Source organism: Dermochelys coriacea, chromosome 16, assembly GCF_009764565.3.
Source record: "Dermochelys coriacea isolate rDerCor1 chromosome 16, rDerCor1.pri.v4, whole genome shotgun sequence".
Taxonomy (NCBI): domain Eukaryota; kingdom Metazoa; phylum Chordata; order Testudines; family Dermochelyidae; genus Dermochelys; species Dermochelys coriacea.
In genome coordinates, this window is record NC_050083.1 from 13950615 (window position 1) to 13972726 (window position 22112).

The 22112-nt window shown below is 45.3% G+C and overlaps 1 protein-coding gene across 2 annotated transcripts; it reads right to left on the bottom strand.

Annotated features, from left to right (window-relative positions):
- Positions 1 to 249: 249 nt before the first annotated feature.
- Positions 250 to 21840, bottom strand: PTGES (prostaglandin E synthase). 2 transcript variants are annotated; one of them, XM_038375040.2, is made up of 4 exons: positions 21671 to 21840; positions 21078 to 21263; positions 18137 to 18219; positions 250 to 6634 (listed from the first exon to the last, which is right to left on the bottom strand). In XM_038375040.2, the coding sequence occupies exons 2-4, from the start codon at positions 21183 to 21185 to the stop codon at positions 6385 to 6387; spliced, it is 441 nt and encodes a 146-aa protein (XP_038230968.1). In that variant the 5' UTR covers positions 21186 to 21263; positions 21671 to 21840; the 3' UTR covers positions 250 to 6384. The 2 variants fall into 2 exon arrangements, with proteins under 2 accessions (XP_038230968.1, XP_043354993.1); XM_043499058.1 differs by lacking the exon at positions 21671 to 21840 and adding an exon at positions 21467 to 21488.
- Between the last annotated feature and the right edge of the window lie 272 nt (positions 21841 to 22112).

Consider the following 22112-nt stretch of genomic DNA (forward strand, 5'->3'; position numbering starts at 1 on the left):
CACCAAGCCAGCATAAAATAGCTTCTTTATTACCTTACTGGTTACTCAGAAGTCCAAACAACATAGTTCCCTTGAAGTGATCCAGCCTCAGGACTCCATCCAGATACCCACATCAAATATGATGAAAATTTCTGTAAATCTTATTTCATCATATAAAAGAAAAGGTTCTACCAATCCCGAAGGATCGGACACATCACCTCCCAGGTTAACAAATGTTTCAGATCTTACCCAAATACACGCTACAATCAATTCTTATTCACTAAAATCGAAAGGTTTATTTATAAAAAAGAAAGAAAGGTGAGAGTTAAAATTGGTTAAAGGAATCAATTGCATACAGTTATGGCAAAGTTCCTGGTTCAGGCTTGTAACAGTGATGGAATAATCTGCTGGCTTAAGTCAAGTCTCTGGAGTACATCCACAGCTGGGATGGGTCATTCAGTCCATTGTTCAGAGCTTCAGTTTGTAGCAAAGTTACTCCAGAGGTAAGAAGCAGGATTGAAGACAAAATGGAGAAGATGCAGCTGCCTTTTATAGTCTCTTGCCATGTGGCCTGTGCTTCCTTTGTTTCAAACACAAGCTGCCCAGCACATGGCTTGGAAGCCTTAGAGTTCTCTCCATAGGCATGTCCCTGCCTGCCTTGCTGAGTCATAAGGTGTATCTGCCTTCTCTCAATGGGTCAGTTGTATAGCTGAGGGTCCTTAATGGGCCATCAAGCAGGTTAGGCAGTGCTTATGCCAAACTCTCTGGGGGTGGTGTCACCCAGAAGCATGGCTCAAGTTTGAAATACAGAGATACATACATATCTATAACTCATAATACAAAGGTGATATAAACAAGATCATCATATCTGGGAAATTATAACATTTTTGCAGATATCTTACATGGCATATCTGGCTGATTATTTCATAGGCGTTACCCCAGGAGCCAACATTTGAAATCCAGGTATAGAGCCAACACTTATAACTTTAAATACAAAAATGATACATGCATACAGATAGCACAATCATAACCCACAAATCATAACCTTTTTATAGACACCTTACTCGACAACCTTTGTACAATACTGGTTGCAACAATGATCTATATGGTCATATTTCATATAGATAACATCACAGAGGGGGATTTTCAGTTTGACCTGATGACAAGCAGAAATCTTCCATTGAAAATTTGGCTGAAACGAAAGTTTTGTTTTCATCAAAATTTTCTCAGAGGGAATCAACACATCTCAGTTTCCAATCAGCATGGAACAGCAGGGCTGATAGTCTAGCTCAGTATTTCTCAGATGTGGCCACTGTGGCCTCATGCAGCCATCAGGGGCTTTTCTTGCAGCCACAGCCTCCTGAGTGGTGATCGGGGGGGGGGGGCGGCAAAGCAGTGGTCGCTCCCCCCAGGGCCGCCAGCAGGGGCTGGGCCCTTCCCCACTCTGGAGCCAGCTGGTATGAGTTCCCCATCTTCCTGAGGGCAGTGGGGCTCAGGTTTCCGGCTTCAACCCTGGGGTGGTGGATGGCAGGCTCCAGCCACACGGCAGCAGACTCCGACCATGGGGCTTCAGGCTCTGGGCTTTGGCTGTGCAGTAGCAGGCTCCGTACCCCAGCCACAGGGCTCACCACCTCTCTTATCACCCCTGGCTCCCGCTGTCTCCTCCGGCCCCTCACCCATCCAGCCCATGACCCTGGGCCCCCACTGCCTCCCTACTTACCTCCCCATCCAAGGCTTAACTTGTCTCCCAGCTTGCCAGGGCTGGGAAAGTCTGTTGTGAAAAGTGATATTTTTATGTTTGTTAATATCACTTTTCACTGCCTCCTAGGTAGCTAACAAATCTTCTGCTGTGAAAAGTGATATTAACAAACATACAAATATCACTTTTCACAGAACCAGACTTATGAGCTAGCAAGTCTAAAAAGAAAACGCAACAATGAAAAGACAAGAACATACAAAGCACCTTATTTGTGTTTCTATTCTGTTTAGTTCCGATGAAGAAATAGAGCCAACTGTATGTTATTTTTATTATTCAGTCTGCGAAAAACCCCTACAGACATAAATTACTATGATTTGGACATTGTGTGTGGGTGTGTGTGCGTGTCTGGCTGACCCCACAGGGGGGTGCTGTACCATCACACAGAGTAAGCCGTCACTAAGGGATGAGAGTTGACATAGATATGGCAGGGTCTTTGTGAGAAGAGAGAGAAGACACTGAATTCCCATTGATTCCTCCTGGAACAGTCTCCCTACCACCAGGTTACAGTTTCGTGCATCAGTGGCTATATTTTGGTTACATTGCTGGGTTGGATTTTCTTCCACACCTGGTACCTATTCTAGAGCCCTGCAAGGGACTGTTTTTTTAACCTGACTCTCATCCCTCCCCACAATACCCACTCAGGCATTGTTTCTTGCATTTTTATCCCATTCCCGACCACAAAAACCTGAGACCCAGCAAATCCCACAAGAGAGAAAGATTCCCCCATGCTACTAAAAAAACCCCCAAAATAGTCCGTTAATATATGGATATAATGATATATTATGGATATAAATGGAATTCAGACCCAATTTTTACCACTAAAGAAATAAAACAAATCTTGCTTAAATCATGTAGAAAAATACTGTAACTCCAGGTATAATAGATGTCAAATCTCTTTCTGTCCCTTGCTTAAACAGAAGTATTAAAACCTTTATTTAAAAAGCTATGGTGCTGTCCCACAGATTACTGCACTCTGTTTTTTTTCTTTTATGGCAGCAGGTTCTGCGATACCCACGGGAGCCCAGTCTCGCTGCAGGGCTCTAAGCTGCTCCACCCCTGCATTGGTATTTCCACATTCATCTAGGCAAGGGAACAATCACTGCACTACACTAAAAATGCCTCGGCAGAAACAAACCCTGTTCTGCCCATGCCAGCACAGCTCCTCTTTTACACGCAATGATCTCAGACCTAGAATCTAAAGCAAACAGGCAGATGTTTCTGTGTGGTCACTCCTTATTTGAGGTCAAATTTCCACCATCTCCTTACATTTACTGACAGAGTAAGAACCGTCTATCAGTAATAATAATGCTATGCCTAGGGAATTTGTCTGTGCGTGTGCGTGTGACAAAGAGTACTTGACCTTGAAGGGGTCAGGGAGTGGGGGGAACAATTTTCTTTGCTTTAGCTCATAATAGAATTTAATTCCTTATGAACCTTTCCCCGTGTCTTTCGTTACCCCCCCGCCCCTTCCTTCCCTGGGGTTTGTTTAAGGAGTCTGCTCTAGTGGAGGAAGCAGCAAAGCTACCCATGAGAGTCCTACACCTTCATCTTGCCCCACCTATATGACTCTCCCTTCAGCGCATGAAGAGGGACCTAGATCTTTCTCTCTCCTTTACAGCTGTTAAATCGTTACAGCTCCCACCCTGTGTTTCCTATACCTTGGATGCTCATCAGTCCGGCCTTCTAGCAACTTACGCCCCAACTTCCCCTGGTCGATCCAGGTGTGAAGTGGCAGGAGTTTATACTTATTCCCTGCACAGGGGCATGGTGCACACCTATGTTTTTAACTATAACCCCACTTTCCACAGTTCATTCCTAAAGGTAGTTTGGCTTTAGGCCAAGGGGTGTATTTTAGGTATGGCCTTGTGAAGGGACCACACCTCAGTCCATTTTCCCTGCCCCAGCCCAGCCCAGCCCTAACCCCCTTATTAAAACCTGCTGTGGAAGAGTCATGCCTAAGCCATGGAAGGGAGAGTACAAATATACACGTTCCCTTGGCAATGGGCCAATCCGGGGGGTCCTTAGGTTGCTGTTTGCATCTAGCTGGGGTAGAGGACATGGGCAGTGCCATGATTGGCCACAAGCGAGGCCAGCCAGGAGGAAAACAAGAGCTCTGCCTGTTGGTGGAGTGCTTCAGTCAAATAGGTACTGTCTTGGGACAGGTCCAGATAAACCCAAACTCAGCACTGCCAACCCCAAGTCTTTAAAAAAAAAGAAGCGAGAGTCAGCACCCCCCAAGCCCACAATATTTTAAAAATCATAAATACAAACTTGTTGGTTTTTTTTTAAATTTATTTGCCTTGTGCCTCCGCCCCCCCCCACAGCCCTGGGGCCAAGTTTTTACAGTTCACTTTTCCAAGTTTCTCTCTGTAACCCTCATGCCAGGAAATGAACTGTTTGTTTTTTAAAGAAAGCCAAGATTCCTGGAGTCATGTGATCATGATTCCAGGAAAGAGGACTTTATCAGGGACAAACATCACAAGACTCTCAGTGAAAGTTGAGAGCTAGCAGCTCTGCAAACTGGATTTTTCTGTGCTCCACCTACCCCTCCCTCTCCAAAATAGATCCTAGCACCTACTCCCCCCTCTCCCCAAAAGCAACAATGGGTCAGGTCAAGGTCCCATTTTATCCAGCTCTTCCCCTCACGCATGCACGCACACGCACACACTTTAAAGGCAGAGGCAGGGTTGAAGAGAACAGGAGTCAGATAAATGGGTCCAGAGATAGGGCAAAACCCAGGATGGTTTAGAACCTCACCACTTCCCCCTCTTTCTAAAAAAAAGTGGGGGTGGAATAAATACTTCAGCTCATCTTCACTTACAAGGAGGTAACTCCTAACCACAAAATTCAGACTGAACCAGGGAGGCCTGTTGCCACCCCAACCCCAACCCCCCCATGCAGCAAGTAGGAGCAATCATCCCTTACCTGAACTTCTCTGGCCTTCCAGGCTGCCAACACACCATCTCCAGCTCAGCAGGGGACATAATGGCACATGCAGCAGAGTTCCAGCTCCTGCTCCAATTTGCCCTTCTTGGCCATCTAATATTATTTCCTAGGGTAACATCATCATGCATTTGGCGAGGACAACCCATCCTCAGGAGCAAGAGAAAACTGAACAGGAGAGGACTCACCAGCTAGGAAGGAAGGCAGGAGATGCAGCCACTCATCAAACACGGCTGCTTTAGGGCTACAGCTCCTTGGCTCTGCCAAATTTAAAGGGCCAGCTCCAGCAAGCATGGTGGGAAGAGAGCTCCTTTAAGAAGGCAACCTTGTACCGGGGAAAAGTTAGGAGGGGCCAAGAGGTCACCCAGGAAAGTGCTGATTCTGCAGTGCATGCATCACCTCTGCGTGTTACATGCTTTAATAGCCCTTTTTATCCAAGCACATCAAAGGACTTTGCCTCCGAACAGAGGCATGAGATGGTATTCTGCCTGGTTCACAGATGTATACACAGAGGCATAAGGAATGGTAGAGTAGAGGAATACATAGTAACGCCAAGGAAGCACAAGAGGGGAACAGCGTAACATACATAGGTTTGCGGTCTTTCATTCAGCCCTACATCTCATATGAAGCTATGTAGAAATGACAGAACATCTAGGTACCTATAGGAAATAGAAAAGGCAAAGATCTTCCAAGTGCTGAATACCCCGACCTTCTTTTGAACTCAATGCTCTTTCCAGGATGGAGTCTCGAGATGGCCTGATGTGCCTGAAGCTAACTCCCCCTTCTCACTCCAAAAGCAAATGGAGCTGTCTGCTCTGAAGTTTACAGTCAAGTGAAATCTTGATATCAGGGGCCCAGAGGAGAGCTGCTGCTTTGGAATGATGATGTAATTTGGATTTGGAAGGAGGACCTGCACTAGTTCTGTTTCCTTCTGTGTTTTTATTGCCACCCTCTGAGAGATTTAACCCTTTGGGTTATGCTTCCTAGCAGAGATTTGCCCAGATGTATCAGATGTGGCACCACCAACTTGTTTCCTTCCTGTTTAGGAGGTTAAAAAACAACAAATGAACAAACGAACAAACACAAGGAGAGTCGGGCCTCTCTAATCAAAGAGTAAAAATGAGGTTTTGGGGGCAGAGGTTTGTTTTCTACAAAGACTCAGTTCGTTCCTACTTTAGCTTTCTCATCACCAGGTATTCTTGCTGAAGTGAGGAGATAGGACATCATATCTCTTGACAGTACACACTCCCACCAAAGTGAATTAGGAGTACCAAGTGTCTCCCCCTTTCCTCTCCCCAGAGTGATGGGGCCAGGCTACTTAGAGAGTCTTCACCACTTCCTGGTTTAGTTGTGTTCTTAACTTGGCATCATTCCCTCCCTCCCGCAAGAACCCTCCCTGCAGGTCACCAGCGAGAAGACTGGAAGACACCACAGTGCTATTGCTGTGCTACTAATGCTGTGGCAATACTGAGCGCTTAATGCACCAGCACTCCGCTGTGAGAAGCAAATCCTTCCACCTCTGCAGCCTGCTCCTGGAAATAGGGCATTGCACACACCCTGAGGGGACTTCCCAGAGCCCTGAGCTCTGGCCAGCTGGGAGATGCCTGCACTAAAACCACAGCAGAGTGAGTCCTTTTCTTGGGAAAGCAGCAAAGGCATGTCTTTCTAACCCACATTGCAGCACTGGTGGGTTATCTTTCACATCACCAGTGTGTTATGACCGTGAAGAGAATCTGCAGCGCCATGGAGAAGCAAGGCAGCTGTGCCACACTGTAGGCCACCGAGCGTGTGGGAGCTTTCAGCTGCAGGAGGTATGCCACGGTGTGAACTATCCGCCCCACACAGAAGATCAGGAAGTGGATCCTTGCCACGATGAGATTGGGGTCCAGCAGGGAGTAGATGGCCCCAAGGAAGAGGAAGGGGAAAATGTTCTCCATGTCATTGCGATGGGCCCTGGAAACATGAACAGGACAATTCAGGCTTATGGGGCTGCCTTGGAGTTCATTCCCTCCCACCAATCACTGAGCTGCCCAATTCTTCTTCCCACCCCATCCCCATATACTAGTCAGCCCATATTGCTGCCTCTGCCTTTCTGGACTGGATGGACTCTCCCTTTGCAGCCTATCCGTACAGCGCGAGAATGGGATGGATGGGTTGCTGTTGCGTGGAATGCCACGGACTACTGGTGAGGAATAAGCAGCAGAAACAAATGAGTGAAGAAATGAAGAGTTGCCAGGATTTTCAAAGGGGCCTGGTACTCAACTCCAGCTGGATTTCAGTGGGAGTTAGGCACCTAATTTTCTTACCCAGGATCTTTTTAAGGCAAGCGTTCTTAGTGATGAAAAACAGGGGCGGGGGGGGATACAGAAACATTGTGATAGGACATCTGACCGATTTTAGAGCCTACAGTAAGATGCATTTTTCCCATTAAACTCCCCCTACCACACCCCTAATGGAAGAGTTTATGAAACAAGGACAAAGCAATGCTTCCCAGAAGCTGGGGAAACCAAAATCCTGGCTGAAACCTACTCACTATGTCAGCACACAGACGTGTGTAAATTTTTCCAAATTTCCCACAAGAAGCCAAAAGGAAATTGAAGATCATCCAAGCTTTTACTAATTTTTGGATGCAAGTTTCCCTGGCTCTGCCCATGTATCCCCTCCTTTGGCTGGGGGAGAGTCTAACGGGAAGTGTTGGGCAACCTTAAGTATAGGCAGTGCTACCAGCTATCCCGAATTATACATAAAATAGTTACAGTTAAGATGACGGTCAAATTCATGATGACCTGTTAGGGACCAATCTCACTCCCACTTGAAGTCCATGGGAGTCTTTCCACTGGACCTAGTGAATACTGGACAGGATCTTTGCACCACATTCTCTCTTTGAGCCCCCCATCCTATAAGGTGCAGAGCGCCCCCAACTCCTACTGCAGTGATAGGAGCTGAGGGTACTCTATACCTGATAGGATTGGGCAATCAAAAAATTAAAATCAGTGCAGGCCCCCTCCCAAAAGCCTCTAGAAACGACCCCCCTTCACACTGCAGCTCTCAGCCTAAAGTGTTAGTTCATAGAGACCTTCCCCCACCCCCAAAACCCATGCACAGAATAATCTCCACTTCAACTCTGGCTTCTGCTGAATGAATTAGGGCACTCCCCAAGGATGGATCAGCTTTCCCCATGGATCAGCTTTCCCTCTTGTTTTCGTGTCCTTGTTTATTTAGTCACTCAGTAGGTTCCTCTTTCCAGCCTGCAAAATCCCACTGCATTTGACAGGTAATTCTAATTTAATGCTGATTTTGTTTGAGCTGAAACTGGTAGTATAAGCAGGGTCAGCAGAAGGAGTGGAGACAGTACAGGAAATAGGAGCAGTTTATTTCTAAAACCCAGGCTTATACCGCAAGCCACTGAAATTTTATACATTCACCTTTAAATGGTTTGTGATAGAGATGACAATGCACTTAGTCACCACTAGTGGCTCAATATAGAGACTGGGGTCAGGGGGAAAAAATCCTAACACAGTCACCAGGAATGGAATGCTGGAAATTCAGATGCAACTCTGAGTTATGAGGCTTGGGCCAGTCTCTACAAAATACCTTGACAGGCAATCTGCAAAAGGAAAGGCTATTGGCTTCTTTGAGATCGGTCTGAGAGGCTGGAGAGGGTTTTGCTTCTATTTTTCTGCTTCCCCTGGTTGTTTTAGCTGGAGGTCTCATTAGGGGACCTAGAGCAATGGGGTGGGAGCTTTCTCAGCCCTTACCAGGAGATCATCATCCTTCCTTTCAACTCTCTGGTGAACACAGGTGTTACATCAGTGTTTAAAAGTGGTTTAGGAGTTGTCTTCTTTAACAAAAGAGGGGTGTTCTTACTACAGAAAAACGAACATGCATTAGCTGTCCTGGTGTAAAAACACAGTGGAGAGCACACACTGTGGTTTTACTGCGGATTAAAGTACTGGGGGGAGTCAGCATGGACAGGGGCTATAGGACTGACCTCACCTAGCCCAGCCAGCCCTACAGCTGGCCTTGTTAGCGAGATAACCCGTGTTTTGTTTTGTTTTTTTTCTTTCCACATACTTTAATGGATTCCATAACAATGAACAAGATTGAGTTTAGAACTGGATCACCTGGCCTTTCTCTTCTTGTCTCCTCCCAGCTCAAAGTGTTTGCACCTCTTAATAGCCAGCATTCTTTTGGACTTGCAGTTGGGCTCCACACACTCAAGCCTCAGCACAATCTTCTTCGTGGTCTTGGCCTTCTTACGGAAGATAGGCTTTGTTTGACCACCATAACCACTCTGCTTCCAATCATACTTCCTCTTTCCCTGAGCATAGAGAGAGTCCTTTCCCTTCTTGTACTGGGTCACTTTGTGGAGCTGGTGCTTGCCATATTTCTTGCAGTAAGTCTTGCGGGTTTTGGGAACGTTTGGTGCTTGCCACATTTCTTGCAGTAAGTCTTGCGGGTTTTGGGAACGTTCACAATCCTGCCAGCACAGCAGCACCGTGTTAGTTCTCTCCCTGTTAAACTCTGCCCCCCAAACACCTGCATGTCAATGAGGACAGAGCCTTGAACAGTTTGACCAAAACAAAACCCTTCCTCTCTCAATCAGGTTTCACTGGCTTGGTACCTGTGAAGTCAAAAGCCTACTGGGTCTCTAGTTATCCATAGAGTCTTCCAGGAAGGGAGGGTAGACCAGACCCAAATTGCTAGTGTTAAAAATAGCCAGAAAAAAATTGTCCTTTTTCCTATCAAAGAAGAAGAGTATAAACCCATTTCCCTGTCCCATTGCATGTCAGCTTTAAAATAACTCCTTCCCCTTATCCCTTAGAGATGACTGGTATTTCAGTGTACAAGCCCTTGTTTAGACTGCAAGCTCTTTGGGGCAGGGACTCTTTTTGTTCTGTGTTTGTATAGCACCTAGCACAATGGGACCTTGGTCCATGACTGGGACTCCTAGGTGCTACCACGATACAAATGAGCACAGCTGGTCAAATTTGGAATTTCCATCCCATGGATAATTCCCGGATTTTAAATATGGTTTAATCTCAAATCAGGACAAAAAGTGGAAGTGTATTGCTTCAGTTTGTATGAGATAGGACATTGTGTCAAAATATAATGGGCTAAAGCATGAGATGAGACACGGCACATGGCATATCACCACTACATGGCATGATGGCATCATAACATGACACTGCATCATAGCCTGACCGATCACACTCTGACATTATGTCACGGTAGGATACAAAGACTCATGATGTTCTGAGCCAAGAGGTGACATTACATCACTACTATAATACTACAACAAAAGTCAAATAAAACATTGATAAATGATCACAAAAACCTACACATCCCCACAAGCATTCTGATTCTGTCAAATAAGTATTTTCTAGGGCTGTCAAGCAATTAAAAAAATTAATCGCGATTAATCGTGTGATTAATCACGTTGTTAAACAATAATAGAATACTATTTATATAAATATTTTTGAATGTTTTCCACATTTTCAAATATATTGATTTCAATTACAACACAGAATACAGAGTGTACAGTGCTCACTTTATATTTATTTTTTATTACAAAAATATTTGCACTGTAAAAAATAAAAGAAATATTATTTTTCAATTCACTAATACAAATACTGTAGTGCAATCTCTTTATCATGAAAGTTGAACTTACAAATGTAGAATTATGTACAAAATATAACTGCATTCAAAAATAAAACAATGTCAAACTTTAGAGCCTACAAGTCCACTCAGTCCTACTTGTTGTTCAGCCAGTCGCTCAGACAAACAAGTTTGTTTACATTTGCAGGAGATAATGCTGCCTGCTTCTTGTTTACAATGTCACCTGAAAGTGAGAACATGCATTCGCATGGCACTGTTGTAGCTGGCTTTACAAGATATTTAAGTGCCAGATGTGCTAAAGTTTCATATGTCCCTTCATGCTTCAACCACAATTCCAGGGGAAATGCTTACATGCTAATGAGGGGTTCTGCTCAATAACTATCCAAAGCAGTGCGGACCGACATGTTCATTTTCAAAATTTGAGTCAGGTGCCACCAGCAGAAGATTGATTTTCTTTTTTGATGGTTTGGGTTCTGTAGTTTTCGCATCCAAGTATTGCTCTTTTAAGACTTCTGAAAGCATGTTCCACACCTCCTCCCTCTCAGATTTTGGAAGGCACTTCAGATTCTTGAACCTTGGGTTGAGTGCTGTAGCTACTTTTAGAAATCTCACATTGGTACCTTCTTTGCATTTTGTCAAATCTGCAGTGAAAGAGTTCTTATAACGAACAACATGTGCTGGGTTATCATCAGAAACTGTTATAACATGAAATATATGGCAGAATGCGGGTAAAATACAGAGCAGGAGACATACAATTCTCCCCCAAGAAGTTCAGTCACAAATTTAATTAACGCATTATTATTTTAACACGCGTCATCAGCATGAAAGCATGTCCTCTGGCATGGTGGCCGAAGCATGAAGGGGCATACAGATGTTTAGCATATCTGGCACGTAAATACCTTGCAACATCGGCTACAACAGTGCCATGCGAATGCATGTTCTCACTTTCAGGTGACATTGTAAATAAGAAGCGGGCAGCATTATCTCCTGCAAATGTAAACAAACTTGTTTGTCTGAGCGATTGGCTGAACAAGAAGTAGACATGGGTGGACTTGTAGGCTATAAAGTTTTACATTGATTTGTTTTTGAGTGCAGTTATGTAACAAAACCCCTACATTTGTAAGTTGTGCTTTCACAATAAAGAGATTGCACTACAGTACTTGTATGAGGTGAACTGAAAAATACTTTCTTTTGTTTATCATTATACAGTGCAAATATTTGTAATAAAAATAACAGTGAGTATTGTACCTTTTGAATTCTGTGTTGTAATTGAAATCAATATATTTGAAAACATAGAAAAACATCCAAAATATTTAACAAATTTCAATTGGTATTCTATTGTTTAACAGTGTGATTAACACTGCAATTAATCGCAATTAATTTTTTTTGAGTTAATCGCGTGAGTTAACTGCCATTAATCCTCAGCCCTAGTATTTTCCCTAACAGAAAACTCTTCTGTTGGAAATTTTTTTACCAGCTCTAGCAATAAGCCTTAAGCAATAAGGCTTTGAAAACCTGGATTTTAGAGGTTTCTTCCTAGTCTATAGTCAACGCTGGCCTTTTCCGTAGCATGGCAAGCCTTAGCAGGAGTGCATCCTACTTATCCGCACCATGCTGCCCTCTGGCCATGTTATTAGCTAACTTGACATGCCTAGGTCTCCAAGGCAAGGGTGGTGTGAGGACGGACAGTGAGAGCCCGGTACTTTGAGCATTTGCACTGACGCAGAAATGCTGGGAAGAGGGATCTGGATGACAGGCCTCAATGCCTGGCAGCTGCTTCCAATCACCACATCCCCATTTCCAAGGGAGACGGAGCATGCGCCAAAGCAACCCAGTCACCATTTCCTGTCTCCCCATCCTCACTCCAGACCCTTAAATGCGGATATTATGTAAACATGGCAAGCACAGCCCATGGACAACACCTCAATCAAGTCATTTCCTGCCCGGAGCTGTCCAGGCATGGGAAGGCAGCCACTGAGTCTGTTTATTTTTAATGAAGATTTTATCTGCTGACTAAAAGGCCAACCCTACTCTCCAGTTACCCTCACCTGGGTGACTCTGTGCCAAAATCTCTCGCTTCCTAAGTGCTTTTTGCTCAGTAACTTTCTCCTGGAGCCTGCCTTGGTAGCTGTCAGGGTTCCCTCCCCACTCTGAACTCTGGTGTACAGATGTGGGGACCGACATGAAAGACCCCCTAAGCTTATTTCTACCAGCTTAGGTTAAAAACTTCCCTAAGGCACAAATCCCTTGTCCTTGGACAGACGGTATGCTGCCACCACCAAGAGATTTAGACAAAGATTCAGGGAAAGGCCCACTTGGAGTTCCTATTCCCCCCAAATTATCCCCCCAAGCCCCTACACCCCTTCCTGGGGAGGCTTGAGAATAATATCCTCACCAGTTGGTACAGGTGAGCATAGACCAAACCCCTGGGACACTGAAAATCAATCAAGTTCTTAAAAGAAAAATGTTATTACAAAAAGTAAAAGAACAACCTCTGTAAAATCAAGATGGAAGGCAATTTTACAGGGAAAAATTAAAAGATTTAGGACACAGAGAATTCCCCTCCAGTGTTAGTTTCAAAGTTACAAAAAACAGGAATCAAGCAAGCATCTTAGAGAGGTGATTAAGAAGAAGCAGAAAGCATACAGGGAGTGGAAGATGGGAGGGATCAGCAAGGAAAGCTACCTTATTGAGGCCAGAACATGTAGGGATAAAGTGAGACAGGCTAAAAGTCGAGTAGAGTTGGACCTTGCAAAGGGAATTAAAACCAATAGTAAAAGGTTCTATAGTCATACAAATAAGAAGAAAACTAAGAAAGAAGAAGTGGGGCCGCTAAACACTGAGGATGGAGTGGAGGTTAAAGATAATCTAGGCATGGCCCAATATCTAAACAAATACTTTGCCTCAGTCTTTAATAAGGCTAAAGAGGATCTTAGGGATAATGGTAGAATGACAAATGGGAATGAGGATATGGAGGTAGATATTACCATATCTGAGGTAGAAGCGAAACTCAAACAGCTTAATAGGACTAAATCGGGGGGCCCAGATAATCTTCATCCAAGAATATTAAAGGAATTGACACCTGAAATTGCAAGCCCATTAGCAAGAATTTTTAATGAATCTGTAAACTCAGGAGTTGTACCGTATGACTGGAGAATTGCTAATATAGTTCCTATTTTTAAGAAAGGAAAAAAAAGTGATCCGGGTAACTATAGGCCAGTTAGTTTGACATCTGTAGTATGCAAGGTCCTGAAAAAAATTTTGAAGGAGAAATTAGTTAAGGACATTGAAATCAATGCTAAATGGGACAAAATACAACATGGTTTTACAAAAGGTAGGTCGTGCCAAACCAACCTGATCTCCTTTTTTGAGAAAGTAACAGATTTTTTAGATAAAGGAAATGCAGTGGATCTAATTTACCTAGATTTCAGTAAGGCATTTGATACCGTGCCACATGGGGAATTATTAGTTAAATTGGAAAAGATGGGGATCAATATGAACATCAAAAGGTGGATAAGGAATTGGTTAAAGGGGAGACTACAACGGGTTCTACTGAAAGGCGAACTGTCAGGCTGGAGGGAGGTTACCAGTGGAGTTCCTCAGGGATCAGTTTTGGGACCAATCTTATTTAATCTTTTTTTATTACTGACCTTGGCACAAAAAGTGGGAGTGTGCTAATAAAGTTTGCAGATGATACAAAGCTGGGAGGTATTGCCAATTCAGAGAAGGATCGGGATATTATACAGGAGGATCTGGATGACCTTGTAAACTGGAGTAATAGTAATAGGATGAAATTTAATAGTGAGAAGTGTAAGGTTATGTATTTAGGGATTAATAACAAGAATTTTAGTTATAAGCTGAGGACGCATCAATTAGAAGTAACGGAAGAGGAGAAGGACCTTGGAGTATTGGTTGATCATAGGATGACTATGAGCTGCCAATGTGATATGGCTGTGAAAAAAGCTAATGTGGTTTTGGGATGCATCAGGAGAGGTATTTCCAGTAGGGATAAGGAGGTTTTAGTACCATTATACAAGGCACTGGTGAGACCTCATCTGGAATACTGTGTGCAGTTCTGGTCTCCCATGTTTAAAAAGGATGCATTCAAACTGGAGCAGGTATAGAGAAGGGCTACTAGGGTGATCTGAGGAATGGAAAACTTGTCTTATGAAAGGAGACTTAAGGAGCTTGGCTTGTTTAGCCTAACTAAAAGAAGGTTGAGGGGAGATAGGATTGCTCTCTATAAATATATCAGAGGGATAAATACAGGAGAGGGAGAGGAATTATTTCAGCTCAGCACCAATGTGGACACAAGAACAAATGGGTATAAACTGGCCACCAGGAAGTTTAGACTTGAAATTAGACAAAGGTTTCTAACCATCAGAGGAGTGAAGTTTTGGAATAGCCTTCCAAGGGAAGCAGTGGGGGCAAAAGTTCTATCTGGCTTTAAGATTCTACTCGATAAGTTTATGGGGGAGATGGTATGATGGGATAATGTGATTTTGGTAATTAATTGAACTTTAAATATTCAGGGTAAATAGGCCTAATCCCCTGAGATGGGATATTCGATGGATGGGATCTGAGTTACCCAGGAAAGAATTTTCTCTAGTATCTGGCTGGTGAATGTGCCCATATGCTCAGGGTTTAGCTGATCGCCATATTTGGGGGCGGGAAGGAATTTTCCTCCAGGGCAGATTGGAAGAGGCCCTGGAGGTTTTTCGCCTTCCTCTGTAGCATGGGGCATGGGTCACTTGATGGAGGATTCTCTGCTCCTTGAAGCCTTTAAACCACGATTTGAGGACTTCAATAGCTCAGACATAGGTGAGGTTTTTCATAGGAGTGGGTGGGTGAGATTCTGTGGCCTGTGTTGTGCAGGAGGTTGGACTAGATGATCAGAATGGACCCTTCTGACCTTAGTATCTATGAATATTGGAATAAACCTCCCTCTAGCAAAGGGAAAATTCATAAGCTAAAACAAAAGATAACCTAACCCTCCTTGCCTGGCTTTATTACTATTTTTGTAATGTTAGGGACTTGTTCAGGATTGTTTGGAGGAGATGGATTTCTGCCTGGCCCTCTCAGTTTCTAGAGAGAACCCACTTAAACAAAGAGCCCAAACAAAGCTGCCTCCCTCCCACACTCTGCATTTGAAAGTATCTTCTTTCCCCATTGGTTCTTTTGGTCAGGTGCCAACCAGGTTATTTGAGCTTCTCAACCCCTTACAGATAAGAGGGAATTCTACGCTACTCTTGGCTGTATGGTTATGACAGTAGCTAAACTCTGTGGGCTAAATTCTTCTCTTGGTTACACCGGTGTAAATCCAGAGCAACTCGCCATAGCCTGGGGCAGTCAGGCCACTTTGCACACTGGGGTGGTCTCCATGAGAAATGGCAGAGCAGGGGCGCAGTCCTGATTTTTTAAGTGCAGGTACTCCATCCCCACCAGCATGGGTCGACCCCAGAGGCCTGACCAGTCCTGGTGCGTTTCTGTATAAAATGGCATCCTCCATGTGGCATGGCCTTGCATGTTCAGTGTGTGTGAGGTCAAAAGTGTGGTCCTGCCCCATTGTTTCACATGGATGCATACAATTATTCGGTTAAGTCTCTCTTACACACACAAATCTGAAATTACAGACTCCTCATTGAGCTATTTCCCTGAGCTGGTAGGAATAGCAGGTTTCTTATCCTCCCTGTGGGCAGACACTAGGGGGCAACCTGTTCTCACACACAAAGCCGCTCCATTACCGTGCATTTCCCCACTTCCATAAGCAACCCATCCCCTGAGCACACACCTCCTGCTCTATACTTTAACTGCAGCAGGCCTGAAAGGCAGGCTCCCAAATCCTTTGCTTACAAATCCTTTCCAGTTCCAGCTGTATATTAGTAAACAACTATAAATCTCCCCACACCCAACTCATTTCGCCTGTTTCTGCGCCTTCTGGTTTCTGCAACCAGTTTCTCCTCTGACATATTGGAAGTCACGGAGAAAGAACGGTTAACAGCATTCAAGCTGCCTAGCCAGCCCTCAGCTCAACAAAAATAAACTCTCAGGCGCTAGCTATGCCAGCACATAGTGTCCTCCCAGAGAGACTTCAGCAGGAGAAATGGAAAGAAACAAAGGCAGCTTTTAGGCCAACTCTAATGCCCGGGGCTCCTTATAAGGCTGCAGGATTTCAGGTCTTGCTGTCGAGCTCTCTCCAGTCCTTTTGTGGCTCCCTTTACACAACTCCTAACCACAGCCATCTCCTACTCCCGCACCATGCTGCTGGGGCTCAAGGGAAAGTCAGGCTTAGTCTTCACTTGGAAAAAAGTTTTTAACATGGGTTAGTTAACACAGAGCAGTTGTCTCGGTAACCCAAGTAGACTCTAAGCTCTCCTTGGGGTTTACTTTGACCAGCCAGCAACGGTTAAAATTACTCCTGCCTTGTCTTCACTAGGGCTACGTCTTCACTGCCAAAAAAGGGGATGTTAGCGTTCCCTTCAGTTATCTCACTGAAAATTCCAGTGGAAGCAGTTTCTACTGAGCCTTTTAATGTAGCGAGGTGAAATCAAACATTGTGCCCCATGGCAGAGCTTGCTTTGACACATCACAATTATAACTACAGAACCTTGTCTGCATTAGCATTTTACAGTGACCTGGCTAACACACACACACACAAGCTTAGGGCAAGCCTACACTACAAAATTAAGTCGACCTATGTTACGTCAACGTACCGCCACTGCAGCAATTAAATCGCATTTGCACGTCCACACTACGCTCCTTGTGTCAGCGGTGCGTGTCCTCACCAAGAGCGCTTGCACCGATTTAAGGTGCAGGGAAATTGTGGGACGGCTTCTGAAAGGCAGCCACTGTTGATGTAAGCAACACAGTGTCTGCACTGACACTGCATCCACCTAACTACATCAACTTAAGCTCTTTGCCTCTCATGGAGGTGCCATTAGTAAGTCGATGTGGTGGGCGAGTTACATCGGTGGGAGCGACATTTTAGTGTAGATGCTTACAGTTAGGTCACCCATCAGTTATCTCACTGAAAATTCCAGTGGAGGCAACGCTAAACTTAACCCTAAGCTGCTTTATGTCAACCTAACTCTGTAGCACAGACTAGGCCTTAGCTATGATTTCACTGTTATGTAACACCAAGTTCCTCAATACAGGGTTAAAATTCCTTGTGAAGATACAGCGGCTGTGGGTTAATACACTAGCCTACCACTTTTTGGAGAGCTGGATTCAAATCTAGCCAGGAGCACAAGTGAGCTCAGGTTCAGGGTGCGGGGGTCGGGGTCTCAACCTCGTTTGTACCCATTAGAGGCAAAACCAACATGCAATGTGACATCACCAAAGGTCTCCTCTTAGACCTAGGACTGAAACAGTGACCAAGGTGCACTGGCAGAATTGTGTGGGAGCCCAGAGCATTCCTAGTCATGGACTGAGCTATTGTCAGAGCTGTGCAGGGATTAGTGAAAATTTGAGTCTGGCAAAGCTGGGGGTGTTGGGGGAACCTTAGTGCATTAATTCAAGACATGGCCACAGTCGTCTGGGACACTCTGAAAATCTGGACCCTAAGGAGCCAGTTACAATGAGACCCTCAGGGCTGATGGCTTTAGGACCCCGGGCATGAATCCATCCATGTTTCATGAGCCAGTGCCTCCATTTCATATTTAACTAGCCCCAGCACAAGGAGCTGATGGGATCCTGCTTCAGGCTTCCGTTGATCAATCCATGTAGGTAATTGCCAAATTAATGAGCCCTACACTTTGCCTTTCCCATGACACCGAGCAGCTGCGGAGGAGTGTTTCACCACGTGCTGGCCAATGGAATTCACAGTACAGAACTTGCCTGCGGCATCGCTCCACGTCTGGGTCCTCTCGATAATACTGCAGCCCTCCATTCCTCAGGGCATCCTCCGGATTGACGAAAGCCTGGAAGAGAGAATTGCCATCTCAGAGGCATAAGGAGATGCTTCCCACCAAGACTCACGGGAGCCTGAGGTGTAGAGCCCTGCGCAGATACAACATTTGTATCTGCAGCTGATTGGCGGCTAGCCACGGATTTGCAGGGCTCCAGAGCAAAGACGCTAAGTGCAATTGAGTTTGCTGCACAATGCTAAGGTTGCTCAGCAAAAAGGGAGCCAGGAAACGGGGATTTAATGTTCCCATGGCAAGGCCAGCTCCCTGTGCTGCACCTAGCATGTAGGAGGTGATCCCTTTCTGTTCCTCATTAAATATGCAGCTTTTACGCAGAGTCTTGGGACCCAGTCCTGCCAACTCCCCTGTGCGCGATTAATTCAGTCACGTGCTCTGACAAGCGTTTGCAGGATCCGGCTCTTTGGCTGAGACTGTCAAAGCTGTTTAGGGATTTGGAGACCCAGGCCCAGCTCCTCAGAGGTATTTAGGGGCCTCCTCTGCCTCTTTGGGCACCACTGATATTTTCAAAACAGCCCTCAGCTGCCACCCAGCCCCATAGGTACCGAGATCCCCATGGTGTTTACGTTTCAACCAATCAGCATTTGAAATGCTGCCTAAGCCATGATGTTGATCCACAGCGAGCAAGCAGCTCAGACCCCTCACTGAAGCCTAAGCCACACGGCCAAAACACAGGAATGCCTATCCTGCCAATGGGACCCATCAGCGTGCTCTACTCCCAGACCCGATCCCTGTCTGACCTCATTGCCAGATGGCTGGATACAGACCGCCAATAGGGATGCGGGGGTGGGGGACAGCACAGCACCCCACAAAGAGACAACTGGGGGCACAAAGAGACAACTGGGAGATGAGTTGCATTAGGCACCTAATGCTCCCCTGCATTGACTGGGGAGCCGAGACACCTTGCTTGGGGCTGAGAATTCCACTGGGCAGCCAGCTGCCTAAGCTCTGCAACGCCGAGCAGAACAATGTTTAAGTACCTTAGTGAATATTTGTACCGGTACTGGTACTGGGGCCCCGATCTTCAAAAGTCAGTGGGACTTGGGAGAATCTCAGCCCTAGTATTTATTGTACCCAGCAGAGGTGACAGCTGTTCCTCGGAGTTTCCATTCTCACCCCCTTTTCTAGTTGCTTACAATATAGTCTGAAGCTTTTGGGGGCTGAAGTTTTCCAGATTTGGGGTGAAATCCTGGCCTCACTGGAGACGGTGCAAAACTCCCACTGACTCCAGGGGGACCAGGATTTCCCCCTTTTCACTCATTTGTTCGGCGGTTCAGGGAGGAGGAAGTGATCGTCTCAAAAGGCTGAGCTGTATATGAGGGTGAGAAGGAACCCACATATTTCTACTGTCAACATATCAACACCACCTTCAAACAGAGCCCAGGCAAGGGAGAGCAAGATAGTTCTGAGCAACTAGGATTGTAATCAAAGTCAAAGGCGACACCTGGGAGGGACAAGAATGATCAGATGCTCCTGGGGGTGGCACATTCAGCAGGGAACCGCAGCAACGAAAGGAGCAGAACATGGGGTTGCCCTGCCCCCAGCCCTTCCACGCAGCTACATCTCCTGTCTTGGTCTGTACAGCCCCACCACAGGACAGGGCTGGGGGCGGGTACAGCCCCGCCAGAGGACAGAGCTCAGGGCTGTGCTCAGGGTGGGTACAGCCACACCGGAGGAGTTGCTGGTGGGGAGCCATCTGGGAACCCCACATTCTGCTCCTTTTGCCACTGTGGTTCCCAGGAGATCCCTGCGGTTCAGCGTGCTGAACTGGCTCTCCCGGAACCGCAGCAGTGAAAGGAGCAGAACGTGCTACACAGGCAGCTCTTCCAGCGCAGCTGTACCGGTACCAGCCCCGGCCCTGTCCTCCGGCAGGGCTGTATGGACCCCAGACTGGAGATGCAGCTGCGTGGAAGGGCTGCGGGTTTTTCTTTGTTTGTTTTAGAAGTAGAGCTGTAATAGAATTTCCTGAACTGGCATTTCGTTAAGTTGCTTGACCTTGCTGTTTGAGCCCAAACCACATTACGTACATCAAAGCTACAGCACAGAAGTGCCAGGCTTCATCCTAGCTTTCACAGTGAGAGAGAGTCTTAAAAACAAGCCTATTATTTAACCAACACACACACACACACAGAGCTTGACCAGTTTCCAGTAAAAGTTTTACTAATATTTTTGAACTGCTTTATAGCAGACTTCTCTTTGTTGCAGGGCGTTCAGTTGGGAATTTTTTTTTTTCAAGGAAAAAGGACAGAATGTCCTAGCAAGAGGAGAAAAAACATGAGCTAATGTTTGATTGACTTCTGTTGACATGTGAGGCCAGCTTTTCTGCATGCACTAGGAGACTATTTCTGTTCTACTTCCCAACCCCAAAACAAGTTCCCTCTAGACTTGTTTACCTCCTAAGAAGTTAGGTCCTCCTGTAACAAACACGGGTAGGAATTCAGCCTTTAAAATGCCACAAACAGACTCAGAGTTCACAGGTTGTTGGGGTTTTTTTGCTATTCACTTAAACAACTTTTTAAAAATTAGTTTCTTACAGACAAACTGTCAAACTGATAGTTAGCGAACAGGCTGTTTCCAAAAGGAACTCACTTGCATGGCATTTTAGATTTGCAAATTACTGTTTATATTTTTGAATCCTACTCTAAACATGTTGCAGATGGGAGGGAAATACTCACACACCACCCCAAGCTGATCTACTGCAGCTATAAAATAGTTTCCAATTTGCTTCAAAGCATCAGTAAAACCAGTCAGCCACTATTTAAAGGAGCAAACTCAATACTAGTAGTTGCAGAAATGCTAACAGAAACCCCAAAGCAGTACAGGCAGTTCTGGAGCGCAGAAAAGCTGGAACGTACCTTCTTTCTGAGCCTCACTTGTCCTGTAATGATGGCAAGAACATACATTTTTATAATCAAGATCGTACTGTAGAAAGTAAACGATGCAAACACTTTGTTTTCCATCATTTTCTGGAAAGGTGGGAGAGGATTTGCGTTTCCTTAAGCAGGCTGCAGCCACTAGCAATCTCAGTTCAGAGATTGATTCTGTGAGAGAGGGGGAAGGATCTCTGTTTTACTCAAGTCTAAACATAAACTTGTACACCCACAGACCGCCTCTTGCTTTCAACAGCAAAAATTGCAAGAGCTATTCAATTCTAAACTACTCAACCATATTTTAATTCCTCAGATCTATAGATGCAAAAAATCCACAGTTAGCAAAGAAAGACACCCCCCCCAAACACACATACTTTGAACCCTAGAACGGACCCATTCCACATTATTTTCATAACATATTGGTGACTCTATGGATAGTTATAATAGCAAGCCCTAGCTCTTCTTCAGTGCTCCAGCTGGGGCATTTTTGACAATATAGGTACATCAGTTGCACCCAGGGGTGTTTGATCCCTGACCCACAGAGTTGTGTTCAGCAGTCTGCCCACATGCTAGCTTGCCTGGTGTCGCCCTCTTCCACAGGGGCCCTCTAGGTCCAGTCCTTCAAACCCTGCCAGCAGGGCTTTGCCCTCTTGCTTCCAGCTTCAGGTCAGTGCTTGGATCAAAGTGAGGGTCACTCAGGCAGTTCCTGCTGACCCTTTATTCACAAAAACTTGTGTGTCTCCCTGGGCCTCTTGAATCTGCTTTGACCAGTCTGTACAATTCTCCCCAGGGGCTGCTACTTCTCTGGAGTGATTTACCTGACCTGGGATTTGCAGTAATTAGCCTCCCACTGATATTAATGCCTGGGGGAAACTCAGCTAGAATATAATCCCTCACTCACACAGACATACAGTTTCATAGCAATTCCCTGGGCCCCGGCATTTGGCACATCTTGCTATAATAGTCTCTATAAATCTCCACGTTTCCAAGGTTTCACCTCTGCCACAAACTTATTTGCTT